At 38.6% G+C, this 18,081-nt stretch overlaps 1 protein-coding gene across 1 annotated transcript in view; it reads right to left on the bottom strand.

Moving 5' to 3' along the window:
* Window positions 1-18,081, bottom strand: part of LOC124553992 (histone-lysine N-methyltransferase eggless-like) — a 374,632-nt gene that overhangs the window by 323,166 nt on the left and 33,385 nt on the right. The window contains exon 3 of the mRNA XM_047128016.1: window positions 5,416-5,779. Coding sequence (XP_046983972.1) covers window positions 5,416-5,760 — 345 coding nt within the window. The 5' untranslated portion in view covers window positions 5,761-5,779. The remainder of the gene's footprint in view (window positions 1-5,415; window positions 5,780-18,081) is intronic.

Here is an 18,081-nt window from a genome sequence, read left to right as displayed (position 1 = left end):
CATTCCTATCCCATTCTACCTCGAAATCTGAAACATTACTGATCGCATTTTCACCTACATTGAGCAACTCTTCAAAATATTCCCTCCACCTGCCCAAGGCATCCACAGGATTCACCAGCAGTTTTCCTGACCTGTCCAAAATACTTGTCATTTCCTTCTTACCTCCCTTTCGAAGACTGCTAATTACACTTCAGAATGGTTTTCCAGCAGCTTGACCCATAGTCTCCAACCTGTTTCCAAAGTCTTCCCACGATTTCTTCTTGGATGCTGCAATTATCTGTTTGGCTTTGTTTCTTTCTTCAAGATATCTTTCTCTGTCTACCTGGGTTCTGGTTTGTAGCCATTTTTGATACGCCTTCTTTTTCCTTTTACAGGCTGCCTTGACTGTATCATTCCACCAAGCTGTTTGCTTCATCCTACTTTTACACACTACTGTTCCAAGACATTCTTTAGCCACTTCTAGTACTGTGTCCCTGTACCTTGTCCATTCCTTTTCCAATGACTGTAATTGACTACATTCAACTAACTGGTACCTTTCTGAGATCGCTGTTATGTACTTGTGCCTTATTTCCTTATCCTGAAGTTTCTCCACTCTTATCCTCCTACAAATGGACCTGACCTCCTGCACTTTCGGCCTCACAATCCCAATTTCACTACAGATTAAATAATGATCAGTGTCATCAAAGAATCCCCTGAATACACGTGTGTCCCTCACAGCCTTCCTGAATTCCTGATCTGTTATTATATAGTCAATGACAGATCTGGTTCCCCTGCCTTTCCAAGTATACCGGTGAATGTTCTTATGTTTAAAAAAGGAGTTTGTGATTACTAAGCCCATACTGGCACAGAAATCCAAGAGTTGTTTCCCGTTCCTGTTGGCCTCCATATCCTCTCCAAATTTACCCATAACCTTTTCATATGTCATTTATATAAAATGTGTTACACGTTTTGCTAATGCACCTTAAGCCAGTATTGTGCACCCATCTCCTACAGATAGTAAATGACCTCTTTTCTCTGCATGACACTTTTCAAATTTTTAAGTGCATACAAAACAACCAGATAAATCTCAAGAGCCATAGGCAAACATTCTGTAACCCAGAATTCAACAATCTGGATGCTGTTAAATATATGCTTTTTGCTGCAGTTAGGGAAGAAGTATGTGACATAGAACACCAGTAGCTGCTAAAACATGGTTATGACATTTCAGTGAAAACTCTGTGGCCTTCATCTTTGGGAAGGCAATGTTAAACTGGTTACTCAATTGAGCTGAAAGTACATCGTTAATGTACTTCTGAATGGAATTTATCATAAAGAAGAAATGTAAAAGCACTTGATATTCATTATTGTTTCCTGAATAAATTTATTACGTGGTCAGACAAATGCAGAAGTTTTAAGCTCAGAGAATGATAAACTGTCCTTAAAAACACACAAAGCACTTCAGCTTAGTAGATACAGATTACTGCAGGTAACTACTGAAAATGTTGCAGCAAGGAACTAAACGCATAATATATTCTGCCAGGAACGTTCCAGGCTGATTCTCTGGAAGCAAATTTGGTCTGTATAGACAATTACTAGGATGTAAGTACCATATCTCACTTATGCAGGTGTCGGAAACTGAAAAGAAGTTAAGACTCATGAATATCTTACAACTAAATACACACCCACAAAAGATGCTGAGGATTGTAGAGATGTTAGTGATTCAGTTTTCTAATTTCAATATCACTATCAGAGTCCCAGCTTTAAGATACACTGTTGGTTTACATTGCCACTCATTGATAAGGAAACTTCAGTATACAGAGTACACAGATTTTTTGACATTTGATAGTTCTATGAGAACTGATAATCAGTTTAATTTAATTAAACATTTGGACAGAGGACGTTTGAAAAATCTCATGTGAATTTCCTGTGACAGTAGTTACATACAGTTATTTGACTCTGGAAAAGTTGTTGGAAACACTTTCCTTCACGAAGCTACTGAATTAGAGAGAAGTAGCAGCTGAACTCATTTTTAAAATAGTTATGGCTAATGAGGTGATGAGTGGAAATTACACCAGAAATTTGTAAATACTGTAATGAATAATTATTGCACAAAGAAAAATAATGAAACTTCTGTTCTCTAAGAGGAAGAAACTTCAAACACTATGTGACAACTTGAATTTTTTTATATGTTTAATCTGTATTGCCTTTTACTACCTTCCACATATCCCCAATGTAAAACGTTTTTACTCTGATGCAGTGCACAATGTGCTCAGTGATTACTGTAAAATCAAACATAAGTCCTGCACATTGTCTTGGAAATGCTAAGAAATAAAACTGATATTTTTAGTGCAGTCTGACAACATTTTCTTTTCTTAAGTAATGTGCATTTCTGGTTACCTGTTACTAGCCTACAGATGTGCCCATAATAATACACTTTTATTCAGTGATAAGTGTAAATTAAAATGTAAGTGTCGCACAGTATCTCGATAATATTAAGAAACAAAACGTATGAAGTTTTTGGGCACAGTGTGACACAAACTTCCTTTGAATGCTTAATGAACATTGCTTCCCTTTGAATGATTAGTAAACTTACTCACACTGCCACATATACTAAACAGAAAACAACTTCTACTGAATTTCAAGCTAAAATAGTATAAGCCAACTAATGGTCAATTTTTTTAATAACTGATGCATTTATGGTGCCAGTTTTAAATATGCTACACATGCTGTTTCTCAGAGACATTAGTTGTGTAATAAAATAGGACATTTTTCACTGTTCAGCTTTTGTTACATCCTCTCATTGCATGGTTAGTACCTAAAATCTGTGGGTGCATCTCTGTGAAGTAACCCACTACTGATTCATTCTTTTCATAAAAACTTAAGTTCAGCCAGAGGGTGTGTCATTAAGTATAACTGTTCACTGCTACATGATTGATTGATTTCTTTATTAATCCATGTAACAATTTACATTGTGTGGATTTCGTCAGCAATATCATATACAATACAATATACCTACAATTATACACATAAAATTTGTATTTACACACATTTTTGAGGTATCTTAAATTAGTTTTGTATCCTTGTGTAATTTGTAATTTTCTTATAGTACTGTACAATTTTTGATTTCCTCATGTATTACAATGTAGGCTACTTTAATTACACTACATGTTTTAATTCAGATAGTCCATTACTGCATAATAACTTTTATTTAATAAAAAAAAATTTAGTTTTGTTTTGAACTGTCCGATTGTGTCAATATCTTTTATTTTTTGGGGTAATTTATTATATAATTTAACAGCATTGTACAACAAGCTCTGCTGAGTTTTAACTTTACTTTTCCTCTCTAGATGCAGATTGTATTGGTTTCTAGTTTCATAGCTGTGTACTAAAGAATTTTTCATATAGCAGTCAATATTTTGTTTTACATACATAACACTTTGAAAAATGTATTCACAGGGGACAGTTAGGATTTCCAGCTTTTGGAAATGTTCAAGGCAGTGAGCCCTACTGCCACTGTTGGTTATTATACGAATTGCTCTTTTCTGTAATTTGAAAACTATTTGAATATTTTTACTGTTGACTCCCCAAAATATTATTCCATAGGTAATAACAGAGTGGATATAAGAAAAATGTACAGATCTGACACATGTAGTATCACAAACTGCAGTCAGAATTCTCAGAGCAGAGCATGCTGTAGCGATTCTGTTACTAAGTATTTTAATATGTTCTTCCCACTTTAACTGACTGTCAACATGCATACCAAGAAATTTTGTGTAGTCTACACATTCTATAGTTTCATTGTTTAATTTAAAGTTGTTATAGTGTGGTTTTTTGCAGACATAGAAGTTAACAGCATTTGTTTTTTTAAGATTTAGTGTTAGTTTATTATTGGATGCCCACTCACGTACACTGTTTAGTGTTTGTTTGGCTTTTTCTTTTAGTGCATCTGGTGATTTGTCACTGATTAGAACATTTGAGTCATCTGCAAACAATATTGTTTGTCCATGCTTGATGCTCTTTGGGAAGTCGTTTATGTAAATGAGGAATAGTACTGGGCCAAGGACTCTACCCTGTGGGACACCTATATTTACATAATTTGGGTCTGAAGTATACTTTACAATATAGTTTGAGCAACTTGAAATATGTGAGATTTCAGTTATCTGTCTTCTATTTTTTAGATATGACTGGAACCATTTGTTCACAAGTCCCCTTATTCCAAGTTCATCTAACTTATTTAACAATATGTTGTGGTCTACTGTATCAAATGCTTTAGTTAGATCAAGAAATATACCTGTTGTGTAGTTCCCTTTATCTAATGCTTCTAGAATGTGTTTTGTGAGGTGTGCTGTTGCTGATTCTGTGCTTTTCCCTGATCGAAATCCAAACTGGTCAACAGACAGTAAGTTGTATTTATTTAAATAATTCATTAGCCTATCTTTCATAATAGTTTCTAATATTTTTGCAGAGCATGATAGTAGAGAAATTGGCCTATAATTTTCAATTATTCCTGCATCACCTTTTTTTGAAGAGAGGTAGTAATTTCGCATATTTTAAATAGTCTGGAAAGTAGCCCTGCTTGAAAGATTGATTTATAATATCAACTAAAGGTGGAAGTAGGCTCTTGATACAGTTCGTAATTATAAAAATGGGGACTTCATCCAGACCAGCTGAGTTTTTGTTTCTCAGTTCGCTGACTGCTTTATAGACTTCTTCCTGTGTTGTAGGGAATAACACCATTGAGTGTGATACACCATTATTTGGCTTTTTGACCTGAGGGGCTGTTAGAAAATTCGCCTGTAATTTTATTCCTATGCTACTAAAATAATCATTTATATAGTTTGCCAAATATATTGGGTCTTTTATTAGAGTCCCTTCCTCTTTGATTTTCAAGTTTGACAGATTAATTTTCCTGGTACCAGTTTCCTGCTTCACAAAGCATAGTGATTATGCACTCCAGTCACAATTTCTTTGCAGTATTTAATGACTGAGTAATGAGCATCAGCAGCCTTGTGATGGAGCATTTACGTGGGTCGCTAAGTGTGACATCATGAACTTGCTGGCTGGCCTTTTATTCTTGAAAGTTTTGCACAGGCATTCACAAGATGGCAGAGAGGGGTCACTTGCCCTCCTACCTTATAATGTGGTGTGCAGAGTTTTTATTCACTGCAGAATTGTCACTCACTTCTACAAAAGTCTGAGTAACCATCAATCCTCTGGGATATAAGAAGTTCTTTTTTTGTATTATATATAAAATTTACTTCTTGTGGCATGATACACTGTAAAATTGGCCAACTCATTTATATATATATATATAAAATGGCAATTCTGAAGCCCCCTTCCCACTGGATAAATTTTCATGAATGTCAATGACTACAAGTAATACTACCATTCATATTACTACAGTAAATACATGATAAAATTATACACGCAACCTACCTCTAAGTTTTCTTCAGTCCTTGAGTAACACACACTGCTCATGCTCCATATTCGTTCTATCCTGCATGAGCACCCATAAAGCTCTTGAATAGGTCTGGAAGCCTTCTGAAGGTTCATTGCTTCAGGTGACAGGCAAGCATGATTTTGAACTCTCTTTTTTGTGATTTCTTCAGACACAAAAATACAGTCAACATCATTCATTTGACAGTCACTGTCCACACAAAAAACTTCTTGACAGTCATTATTTTCTGTTTCACTCTCCCCAACGTGTGGGCATTTCTGTAGTCTTTCACTCAGTGACATGTCCCATTTACGTTTTCTGGGGACATGTGATGCCATTTTCATTTCAAGATCAAATCACAACCTAGGAAAGATATTCCCAAATCAGTGAACTGCCATACATTTTTTTCTGAAACATGAAATTATTCCTTCTAAATAAATATACATAATACAGAACAGAATGGTAACACAAGACAAACAGGGATGTGGACTGCAGTATTGTTCTATAATGAGAAGAGGTGTTAAGAAACCGCAAACTGGGATGTGTTGGTGGACATTTCTAAGCAGTTGGAAATCACACTGACTACTGTCAAACAATTGGCAGCTGCTCTGAATCAGTGTATTAGAAGAGTTCCCGAGATTCGTCTACCTGTGATACCGACACTAAAGGTACCTCAAGTAGGATCCAATGGATCCTGTCTCCTCTGCAGAGGATCTGTCATTATCTGTCCACTTGACTGTGAGTGGTGCGTCACTGGTAGATCTAGATGTCCTGTACAAGGTGGGTGGACAACAGGGAGGACTGTGTGTTGTACCAATTTCTCTAGCCAACAAGTTTCAGGTGTTTTTCACTGAAACAAACTGAGCCAGTGGGACTCACTTCATCTGCTTTGGGGAAACCTGTTTTGTCTGGTGTTAGGAGGGGTTGGGAGCTATTAATCGTTGGTGGTTCAATGTACGGTAATTGATGGTATCCCTTAGGGAAATGGCAGCAAGGGACAGGAAAGGACACCAGGCACACTCACTCAGTGTATGCTTTATTCAGCATGTTGAAGAGGCATTTCCAGATGCCATTGAGGGAAAAGGATGCAACCAACTAAAGATTGTGTCGAATGTTGGAACAAGTGATGCCTGTCATCTGGGCTCCGAGGCCATTCTCGGGCCATTCCAGCAACTGGCAGAGAAGGTTGCGAAGCTCACCCTTTTGCACAGAGTTTCAACACAGCTACAATTTGCAGCATTGTCCCCAGAACTGATCATGGTCCTTTGGTTCTGAGTCAAGTGGAAGGACTGAAACAGAGACTTTGAAAGTTCTATGACAGCCAGAGACTTCGAAAGTTCTGTGACAAGCTAGGCTGCAACTTCCTGGACTTTTGCCATAGGGTCAGGTGTGCACTACATATCACAGGTTGCTACTCAGGTAGCTGACTGTGTGTGGGGTGCACACAAGGCTTTTTTAGATTAGGTGACTCTCCATCCAAATCAGATGACAATAGCTTTAGGAAACCCAGAATTATCAGTGTAAAATCAAAAGAAATGCCTCCCATAGATTAGAGTCCTACCCCCATGAACCATGGACCTTGCTGTTGGTGGGGAGGCTTGCGTGCCTCAGCGATACAGATAGCCGTACCGTAGGTGCAACCACAACGGAGGGGTATCTGTTGAGAGGCCAGACAAACGTGTGGTTCCTGAAGAGGGGCAGCAGCCATTTCAGTGGTTGCAGGGGCAACAGTCTAGATGATTGACTGATCTGGCCTTGTAACACTAACCAAAACGGCCTTGCTGTGCTGGAACTGCGAACGGTTGAAAGCAAGGGGAAACTATAACCGTAATTTTTCCCGAGGGCATGCAGCTCTACTGTGTGGTTAATGATGATGGCGTCCTCTTGGGTAAAATATTCCGGAGGTAAAATAGTCCCCCATTCGGATCTCCGGGTGGGGACTACTCAAGAGGACATTGTTATCAGGAGAAAGAAAACTGGTGTTCTACGGATCGGAGCGTGAAATGTCAGATCCCTTAATCAGGCAGGTAGGTTAGAAAATTTAAAAAGGGAAAAGGACAGGTTAAAGTTAGATATAGTGGGAATTAGTGAAGTTCGGTGGCAGGAGGAACAAGACTTTTGGTCAGGCGAATACAGGGTTATAAATACAAAGTCAAATATGGGAAATGCAGGAGTAGGTTTAATAATGAATAAAAAAATAGGAATGCGGGTAATCTACTACAAACAGCATAGTGAACACGTTATTGTGGCCAAGACAGACACAAAGCCCATGCCTACTACAGTAGTAAAAGTTTATATGCCAACTAACTCTGCAGATGAACAAATTGAAGAAATGTATGATTAAATAAAAGAAATTATTCAGATAGTGACGGGAGATGAAAATTTAATAGTCATGGGTGACTGGAATTTGGTAGTAGGAAAAGGGAGAGAAGGAAACGTAATAGGTGAATATGGATTGGGGGTAAGAAATGAAAGAGAAAGCCATCTTAGAATTTTGCACAGAGCATAACTTAATCATAGCTAACACTTGGTTCAAGAATCATAAAAGAAGGTTGTATACATGGAAGAAGCCTGGAGATACTGACAGGTTTCAGATAGATTATATAATGGTAAGACAGAGATTTAGGAACCAGGTTTTAAATTGTAAAACATTTCCAGGGGCAGATGTGGACTCTGACCACAATCTATTGGTTATGAACTGTAGATTAAAACTGAAGAAACTGCAAAAAGGTGGGAATTTAAGGAGATGGGACCTGGATAAACTGACTAAACCAGAGTTTCTACAGAGTTTCAGGGAGAGCATAAGGGAACAGTTGACAGGAATGGGGGAAAGAAATGTAGTAGAAGAAGAATGGGTAGCTTTGAGGGATGAAGTAGTGAAGGCAGCAGAGGATCAAGTAGGTAAAAAGACGAGGGCTAGTAGAAATCCTTGGGTAACAGAAGAAGTATTGAATTTAATTGACGAAAGGAGAAAATATAAAAGTGCAGTAAATGAAGCAGGCAAAAAGGAATACAAACATCTCAAAAATGAGATCGACAGGAAGTGCAAAATGGCTAAGCAGGGATGGCTAGAGGACAAATGTAAGGATGTAGAGGCTTATCTCAATAGGGGTAAGATAGATACTGCCTACAGGAAAATTAAAGAGACTTTTGGAGATAAGAGAGCCACTTGTATGAATATCAAGAGCTCAGATGGAAACCCAGTTCTAAGCAAAGAAGGGAAAGCAGAAAGGTGGAAGGAGTATATAGAGGGTCTATACAAGGGCGATGTATTTGAGGACAATATTATGGAAATGGAAGAAAATGTAGATGAAGATGAAATGGGAGATATGATACTGCGTGAAGAGTTTGACAGAGCACTGAAAGACCTGAGTCGAAACAAGGCCCCGGGAGTAGATAACATTCCATTAGAACTACTGACAGCCGTGGGAGAGGTAGTCCTGACAAAACTCTACCATCTGGTGAGCAAGATGTATGAGACAGGCGAAATACCCTCAGACTTCAAGAAGAATATAATAATTCCAATCCCAAAGAAAGCAGATGTTGACACGTGTGAAAATTACCCAACTATCAGTTTAATAAGTCACGGCTGCAAAATACTAACGCGAATTCTTTACAGACGAATGGAAAAACTAGTAGAAGCCGATCTCGGGGAAGATCAGTTTGGATTCCATAGAAATATTGCACCACGTGAGGCAATACTGACCCTACGACTTATCTTAGAAACTAGATTAAGGAAAGGCAAACCTACGTTTCTAAAGCAAAACGAGGATAATGGAATGTAGTCAAATTAAGTCGGGAGATGCTGAGGGTATTAGATTAGGAAATGAGACACTTAAAGTAGTAAAGGAGTTTTGCTATTTAGGGAGCAAAATAACTGATGATGGTCGAAGTACAGAGGATATAAAATGTAGACTGGCAATGGCAAGGAAAGCGTTTCTGAAGAAGAGAAATTTGTTAACATCGAGTATAGATTTAAGTGTCAGGAAGTTGTTTCTGAAAGTATTTGTATGGAGTGTAGCCATGTATGGAACTGAAACATGGACGATAAATTGTTTGGACAAGAAGAGAATAGAAGCCTTTGAAATGTGGTGCTACAGAAGAATGCTGAAGTTTAGATGGGTACATCACATAACTAATGAGGAAGTATTGAATAGGATTGGGGAGAAGAGAAGTTTGTGGCACAACTTGACGAGAAGAAAGGACCGGTTGGTAGGACATGTTCTGAGGCATCAAGGGATCACCAATTTAGCATTGGAGGACAGCGTGGAGGGTAAAAATCGTAGAGGGAGACCAAGAGATGAATACACCAAGCAGATTCAGGAGGATGTAGGTTGCAGTAGGTACTGGGAGATGAAGAAGCTTGCACAGGATAGAGTAGCATGGAGAGCTGCATCAAACCAGTCTCAGGACTGAAGACCGCAACAACAAGAGATTAGAGCATAAAAGTCCTAATAGTAAACTGCCAAAGCATTTGCAAAAAAATGCCAGAGTTCGAAGTGCTCACGAAAAACAGTGATGCTCACATAATACTAGATACAAAAAGCTCGTTGAATCCTGGAATTGATAGCAGTGAGATTTTGGGGGAAAATTTAAATGTATATTGAAAGGATAGGAAGATAGGAAATAGAGGTGGTGTGTTTGTCACAATAGACAAGAAACTCAGATCCACTGAGGTAGAAATTGAAGCTGCATGTGAGACTGATTGGGCAAAACTCAGTATCAGGGGTGGGCATAAAATGATAACTTGATTTTTCTGTTGCATACAGACTCATCTCCTGAAATAACTGAAAACTTCCAAGAAAGTTTCAGTTCACTTGTACTAAAGTTCCCCAATTACAGTGTAATCATCAGCAGAGACTTTAATCATCCAATAATTAACTGAGAAAATTACAGATTTGTTAGTTGTGGGCATGATAAAACATCCTGTGAAACTTTACTAAATGCATTCTCTGAAAACTACCTAGAACATATAGTTAGGGATCCCACTCGTGATGGAATATATTGGATCTAACTGCAACAAATAGACTTGACCTCTTTGAGGATTTCCATATCAAAATTGGTATCAATGACCATGATGTGGTTGTGGCAACAATGATTACCAAAGTACAAAGGACAACTAAAACAAGCACAAAGACATATATGTTCAGTACACCAGATCAAAAATCAGTAGTGTCATATCCAAATGAGGAACTTGAAACTTCCAGCACAGAGTAGGAGCATGTAGAGGAACTCTGGCTCAAGTTCCAAATAATAGTTGATCATGCACTGGATAGATACAAACCCAGTAGAACAGTTTATAATGGGAGGGAACCTCAGTGGTATAAAGTCACTGTAAAGAAACTTCTAACGAAACAGAGACTGCTGCATAATGCATGTAAAACAATGCATAGGGCTATTGATAGAGAGATACTGAATGGAATGCATTTAGTTGTCAAAAGAGCAATGTATTATGCTTTCAGTGACTACCATAGCAGAATACTGCCATATGATATTTCACAAATCCCAAATAAATTTTGGTCAATAATAAAGGAATTAGTGGCACCAAAGTTAGTGTCCAGTCCATAGCGAATGAGGCAGGAACTGAAAGGGTAGCAAGCAAAGCAAAAGCTGAAATGCTTAATTCCATTTTCAAATACTCCTTTACAAAGGAAAGCCCAGGAAAATTGCCCCAGTTTAATCCTCACACAACTGAAAAGATAAATGAAATAAGTATTAGATCAGTGGTGTTGAAAAACGGCTGAAATACTTAAAACTGAACAAAGGTCAAGGGCCTGAAGGACTCTATACTGAGTTACCCATCTATTAACTATAATCTAAGGCCGTACCCAATTCTTGGAAAAAGGCAAAGGCCGCACCTGTCTACAAGAAGGGTAGTACAAGTGATGCACAAACCTACTGTCCAATATCCTTGACATCAACTTGTTATAGAGTCTTAGAACATATCTGAGCTCAAACATAATGAAGTACCTTGAACAGAACAACCTCCTCAATGCCAGCCGGCATGAATTTCATAAACATCAACCATGTGAAACCCAACTTGCATTTTCCTCACATGACATACTCAAAGCTTTGGATCAAAGCAATCAGATAGATGTAGTATATCTTGATCCCAGAAAAGCATTTGACTCAGTACTGCATCCATGTTTATTGTCAAAAGTATGATCATATGGAGAATCAAGTGAAATTTGTGACTGGATTGAGGACTTTCTGGTAGGGAGGGCACAGTATATAATCTTGGATGGAAAGTCATCATCAGATGTAGAAGTAACTTTGTGTGTGCACCCCAGGGATGTGTGTTGGAACCCTTGCTGTTCATATTGTATATTAATGACCTTGCGGACAATATTAATGGTAAAATCAGGCTTTTTGTAGATGATGCAGTTATCTATAGTAAAGTACTATCTGAAAGAAACTGCATAAATATTCAGTCAGATCTTGATAAGAATTCAATATGGTGCAGAGATTGGCAACTTGCTCTACATGCTCAGAAATGTAAAATTTTGAACTTTACAAAAAGAAAAAAAAAAGTGTAGTATCCCATGACTCACTGCTGTAATTGGCCAACTCATACAAATACAATACTGGCCATTAAAATTGCTACACCAAGAAGAAATGCAGATAATAAACGGGTATTCACTGGACAAATATATTATACTAGAAATGACATGTGATTACATTTTCACGCAATTTGGGTGCATAGATCCTGAGAAATCAGTACCCAGAACAACCAGCTCTGATCGTAATAATGGCCTTGATACGCCTGAGCATTGGGTCAAACAGAGCTTGGATGGCATGTACAGGTACAGCTGCCCATGCAGCTTCAACACTATACCACAGTCCATCAAGAGTAGTGATGCGTATTGTGACGAGCCAGTTGCTCGGCCACCACTGATCAGACGTTTTCAATTGATGAGAGATCTGGAGAATGTGCTGGCCACGGCAGCAGTCCCACATTTTCTGTATCCAGAAAGGCCCATACAGGACCTGCAACATGCGGTCGTGCATTATCCTGCTGAAATGTAGGATTTTGCAGAGATCGAATGAAGGGCAGAGCCACGGTTCACAACACATCTGAAATGTAACATCCACCATTCAAAGTGCCATCAATGCGAACAAGAGGTGACTGAGACGTGTAACCAATGGCACCCCATACCATCACGCCAGGTGATACGCCAGTATGGCGATGACGAATACACGCTTCCAATGTGCGTTCACCGCGATGTCGCCAAACACGGATGTGACCATCATGATGCTGTAAACAGAACCTGGATTCTTCCAAAAAAATGACGTTTTGCCATTCGTGCACCCAGTTTCGTCGTTGAGTACACCATCGCAGGTGCTCCTGTCTGTGATGCAGCATCAAGGGTAACCGCAGCCATGGTCTCAGAGCTGGTGGTCCATGCTGCTGCAAACATCGTCGAACTGTTCGTGCAGATGGTTGTTGTCTTGCAAACGTTGACTCAGGGATCGAGACGTGGCTGCACGATCCGTTACAGCCATACGGATAAGATGACTGTCATCTAGACTGCTAGTGATACGAGGTCATTGGGATCCAGCACGGCGTTCCATATTACCCTCCTGAACACACCGATTCCATATTCTGCTAACAGTTACTGGATCTCGACCAACGCCAACAGCAATGTCACGACACGATAAACCGCAATCGCGATAGGCTACAATCCGACCTTCATCAAAGTCGGAAACGTGATGGTACGCATTTTTCCTCCTTACACGAGGCATCACAGCAATCTTTCACCAGGCAACGCCTGTCAACTGCTGTTTGTGTATGAGAAATCAGTTGGAAACTTTCCTCATGTGAGCACGTTGCAGGTGTTGCCAACGGCACCAACCTTATGTGAATGCTCTGAAAAGCTAATCATTTGCATATCACAGCGTCTTCTTCCTGTAGGTTAAATTTCATGTCTGTAGGACATCATCTTTGTGGTGTAGCAATTTTAATGGCCAGTAGTGTACCTGGACGTAGCACTTTGTAGGGATATGAAACAGAATGCTCACATAGGTTCAGTCTTGGGCAAGGCAGATGGTATACTTCAGTTCCTTGGTAAAATACTGGGGAAGTGCAATCAGTCTACAAAGGAGATTGCTTACAAATCAACTCACACAACTGGTTCTATAATAGTAATCAAGTGTATGAGACCCATACCAGATAGGTCTAACAGGAGATATTCGAACGTACACAGAGAAGAGCAGCACGAATTGTCACAGGTTTGTTCAACCTATGGGAGAGTGTCACAGAGATATTCAAGGAATTGAACTGGCAGACTCTTGGAGACAGACAAAAACTATTCCAAGAAAGTCTATGAACAAAGTTTCAAGAACCCACTTAAAATTATTATTCTAGGAATATACTACAGCCCTCTATGTATCACTCACAAAGGAATCATGAGGATAAGATTAGAGTAACTGCTGCACTCACAGAAACATTCAAATATTCATTCTTGCCACACTCCATATGTGAATGGGGCAGGTCTTACCCTAATAACTGGTACAATGGGACATACTCTCTACTATGCACCTCACAGTGGTTCACACACTATAGATGTAGATACAGAACCACCATGTAAGATTAATACTGATGAGGATATAATTAAAACCGTGTGTGGGACAATATGAAGTCCACTTTTAAAGGTTTTACTAAAAAACAAGAATAGGAAAACATTATTTCTTATACAAATAATTAATTAAAATGTTCTCCATTAAAATTTATCCACTACTGCATGGAAACATTTTTTCCACTTTAAAGTTAATACCTTACAATGATGTTTTTTGAAAGATTCAGTAGCTTCTTTAGGCGATATAAAATCACTATCCATTAATTTTTGTTTAATATTAAGATAACAAAAGGAAGTTAGGTAACAAATCAGATGAATACAGCGAATGAGACATTAATTCTCAACGCTGTGTAACAGATGGCATTATCATGATGAAGATGTCATGTCATTTTTGGTTGTTTTCGCTGATTTCATCAATGCCTTGTGGCAAACAAATTTAATATCACAAATCACATAGTTGCAGTTCAGGTAGCTTCTATTTCACATAAAATTTTGAATGCCAATGAAAAAAATTGTAGAAAAACCACCATGAAAAATGCCTTTAAGATATTTAGCTATGTCAGAGAATCTGAGATTAATCCGTACTATAGGCATAGGCATCCACGGGGAGGGCGAGGGTGTGAGAGGGGCGAGTGGGGGCAAGTAGGAGCACTTGCCCCCTCTCCCAGAATCTGGAGTACATTTTTTTCTTTCTGTTCTAACCCAGGAACGCATTAATTTATTGCACACACATGGAAGACAAGCTACAATACAAGTAGCCACACACAAGTGCTCTGGCCTATATGGCCATTAGCTCCAACAGGGAGTGCAGCCGGCAGGCTGGGCATGCCACTGCTGTCATGCTAGCAGGACAGGTGGCCTCTAGTGGCCGAATCAAGCACAAACTTAATGTGCAAACTCTGAAGTGGTGTACACACAGAACCAGTAATTGCAGCATTCCTCTTCCTTTGTGAAGAAGTGACAACTGTGTTCATGTCTATTTCTTCCATAGTCAACATGCGCTGCCACCAGGCATAAGATCAGAAGTAGCAGGAGTGCCCACCCCCTGTAGGAGGCCATACGTTAGGACAGGTGAAGCTGGTGCAGCTACCACTTGCATGTCAGAGTCCAACGACAGGGAAGGAAGTTGCAGCAAAGATAGTCGAACAGCGGCGCCAGCTGCAATGGAGGCAGCAGCAGCAAACGTTCGTACTAGCCATTCTGCTTCCCCATTCAACTGAGGATGGATAGGAGGAACTGTGGCATGGTGACAATACTTTTTCTACAAAAATAGTGAAATTCCTGGGATATGAGCTGGGTACCGTTGTCTGTAACCAGCCAAGAGAAATTCAGGAAAGATCTTGCAAAATCTACATGAATTCATTCCCAGGGGTGCTATGGATCTGGCTACAGTGACAAAGAAGCGTGGGGAGCCTCCTGATGGGTGGAACACAGTAGGCAGGCTGCAACAACTCACACTATTTCCCCACCAATGCCTAGCAAAAAAACATATCTGCATGCTAACGCATCCCAGTGGTCCACATGTAATAAATGCATAACCTCATGCTGCAGGGCAAAAGGGGAGCAGTGTCCTCTGTAGCTAACAGCAGCACTCTGCCCCAAACAGCAAGATGATTTTGTAATGCAAAATAATTTCTCTAAGGACCAGAAGCACAGCTTGGAGATTTGTTCAGCCAGCCGTGTCACACAAAATCAGCTATGTCAGCTGTCATTTTAGTGCTAGTAATAGAAAAACCACCAACAAAATTTTGAGCTTTCACGTCTACATGAAAACAAAGTATAATATGTCTTTATCAAATGCCAGATCCAGACCTATTGTCAAAAGTGATAATGCATCAGCATTTGCATTTGCATGAATCAAAACCACATTTCTTCATAGCAAGTGAATTACATTACCAGGAAGAGAAAGCATATGGATACAGACTAAGGAGTTATGAACTCAAACTTGTACTGTAGGAGGATACACAAAGGTGGAGAGACAGGCATTTATAGCAGAAGTGATATAGAATGTGAAAAAGTCAAATAAATTGATGATCTGAGTGAAGAAATGGTACTTGACATTGCAGCAATAAATTTAAAATTAGGGAACAAGAGCATGGTTATAGCAGCTCTGTAAAGATCACCTAGAAGCAGTACTGAAGAATTTTTCAACTGTCTGGAGGACCTGCTGAAGAATATGTCAGTATATAAAAAACATGCTGTTTGTTGGAGACGACATAGATTCTTTAAATAATAGCAATAATTATTGGCATTATGTTGACTTACTTCAGCGTGTTAACTATAACCACAAACTTAGAACCTACAAGAATTACTGCAGAAACATAGATATGCAATGACCACATTCTCAAAACATAACAAAGGAGAACATAAACATAACCACTGTAGAAAATGACATATCTGACCACAGAACCTTGCTACAGAAATTGATGTAGGGAATTTAGATATAACAAAAAGTGATATGTTCATTTATGACAGAAAATTTAATTACACTAAACTTGAGAGGATATTAGGCAATGAAATTTGGAACCAGTTTACAATGCAACAAATGTGAATGATAAATAGGAAAATTTCTATGAACTATTCAATAAAAATTTAACTCAAATATGCCCTTCAATAAAACAAGTAAACAAAGCTATTAATCACAAAGCTGAGAATTTCCCTCCAGAAATTATTGAACTGAGATAGAACATGAAAGGCTGTTACATAATCTTTAGAGATACTAAATTACAATAGTATTTAACAGAATACAAACTGCTCAGAAAAGAAAACAGAGATTCCTAGTCTAGCCGTAAAGCTCAACAGAATACAAACTGCTCAGAAAAGAAAATAGAGATTCCTTGTCTAGCCTTAAAGCTCAGAAATATGTCTATCAAATAAACAAAGCAACCAGTTTTAGTAAAGCAGCCTGGAAAATAATGTACAGAGAATGTGGGAAACAGCAATCTCATGAACATACCAGCACAACATTTAAAGAAAATAACAATATAACAATTGAGCCAAAAAAGTGTGTGAGAAATTCATAAAGATGTTTAACAGAATTGGCCCACACAAAACACATGGCTGGGCACCAAATTTAAATGTTACAAAAACCAGCCAATATTTTTTTCAACCAGAGCATTACTGAGAGGGGCCTCCTAGCAATTATTTCAAAACTGCAAGCTAAAATTCTTTACATGTCTCTTTACACAAACTAAGTAGATTGCAATTGTACATCATGAGATGAATAAAACACAATTCACAAAAAGTGTATAAGAGGAAGATAAAAACTGACAGGAAAACTTGCAGGCCAATATCATTAACTTCAGAGCTTGGGAAATTATTAGAGAAAGTAATGTTAAATCAATCTGAGGCATATTTCATCAGACATAATCTATTTATCAATCTACAACATGGTTTTAGAAAAGCAATTTTTATACATTGTAGCAGAAGAAGGTGAGTAGCACAGTTGCCATAGTGTAGTGGTTATGATACTATATTCAGTGTGAGTACATTTTAGAAGTATCCACAAATGGCAAGAATCATTGTACTGGAATATTCTGCAGCTGTATATATAGCGTATGTGTTCTGGCTGGAGGCAGCTAGCTCCACGCTCTTGTATGTGCAAATGCTGACTAAACCTTAGTTAAGTGAAGTTAGTTTTCATCATTCATTTACATTTACTTACACCTTCACCTATATGACAACGAAATATTAAACAAGCTAGATGAAGGAGACAAGGTAACAGGCACCTTCCTGGATATGAGTAAGCTTCTGATACTGTGAATCATACAATTCTATAGCATAAATTAGAAGCATATGGGATGAGAGGGGTAGCCTTACAACTACTTACCTCCTATTTGAAAGACAGGAAACACTGTGTCAAGCTAACTAATAAAGGAAATGAACAGTTGGTAAAAACCAAATCAACCCACAAGATACTTCAACATGGTGTGCCCCAAGGAAGTATACTGGAGCATTTTCTATTGCTTGTGTACGTTGACAGTTTAAGTGAACCCCAAAGCTGCAAGGTTGTATGCTATGCTGATAACATATCTTTTGTCAGCTGCGGCCGTGATATGCAAACTACTACAAACAGTAGTGAAATCAATT

This window comes from Schistocerca americana, chromosome 11 (genome assembly GCF_021461395.2).
Source record: "Schistocerca americana isolate TAMUIC-IGC-003095 chromosome 11, iqSchAmer2.1, whole genome shotgun sequence".
Classification (NCBI taxonomy): domain Eukaryota; kingdom Metazoa; phylum Arthropoda; class Insecta; order Orthoptera; family Acrididae; genus Schistocerca; species Schistocerca americana.
The sequence above is the reverse complement of the archived record's forward strand: the minus strand, read 5'-3'. Positions and strand labels throughout refer to the sequence as shown.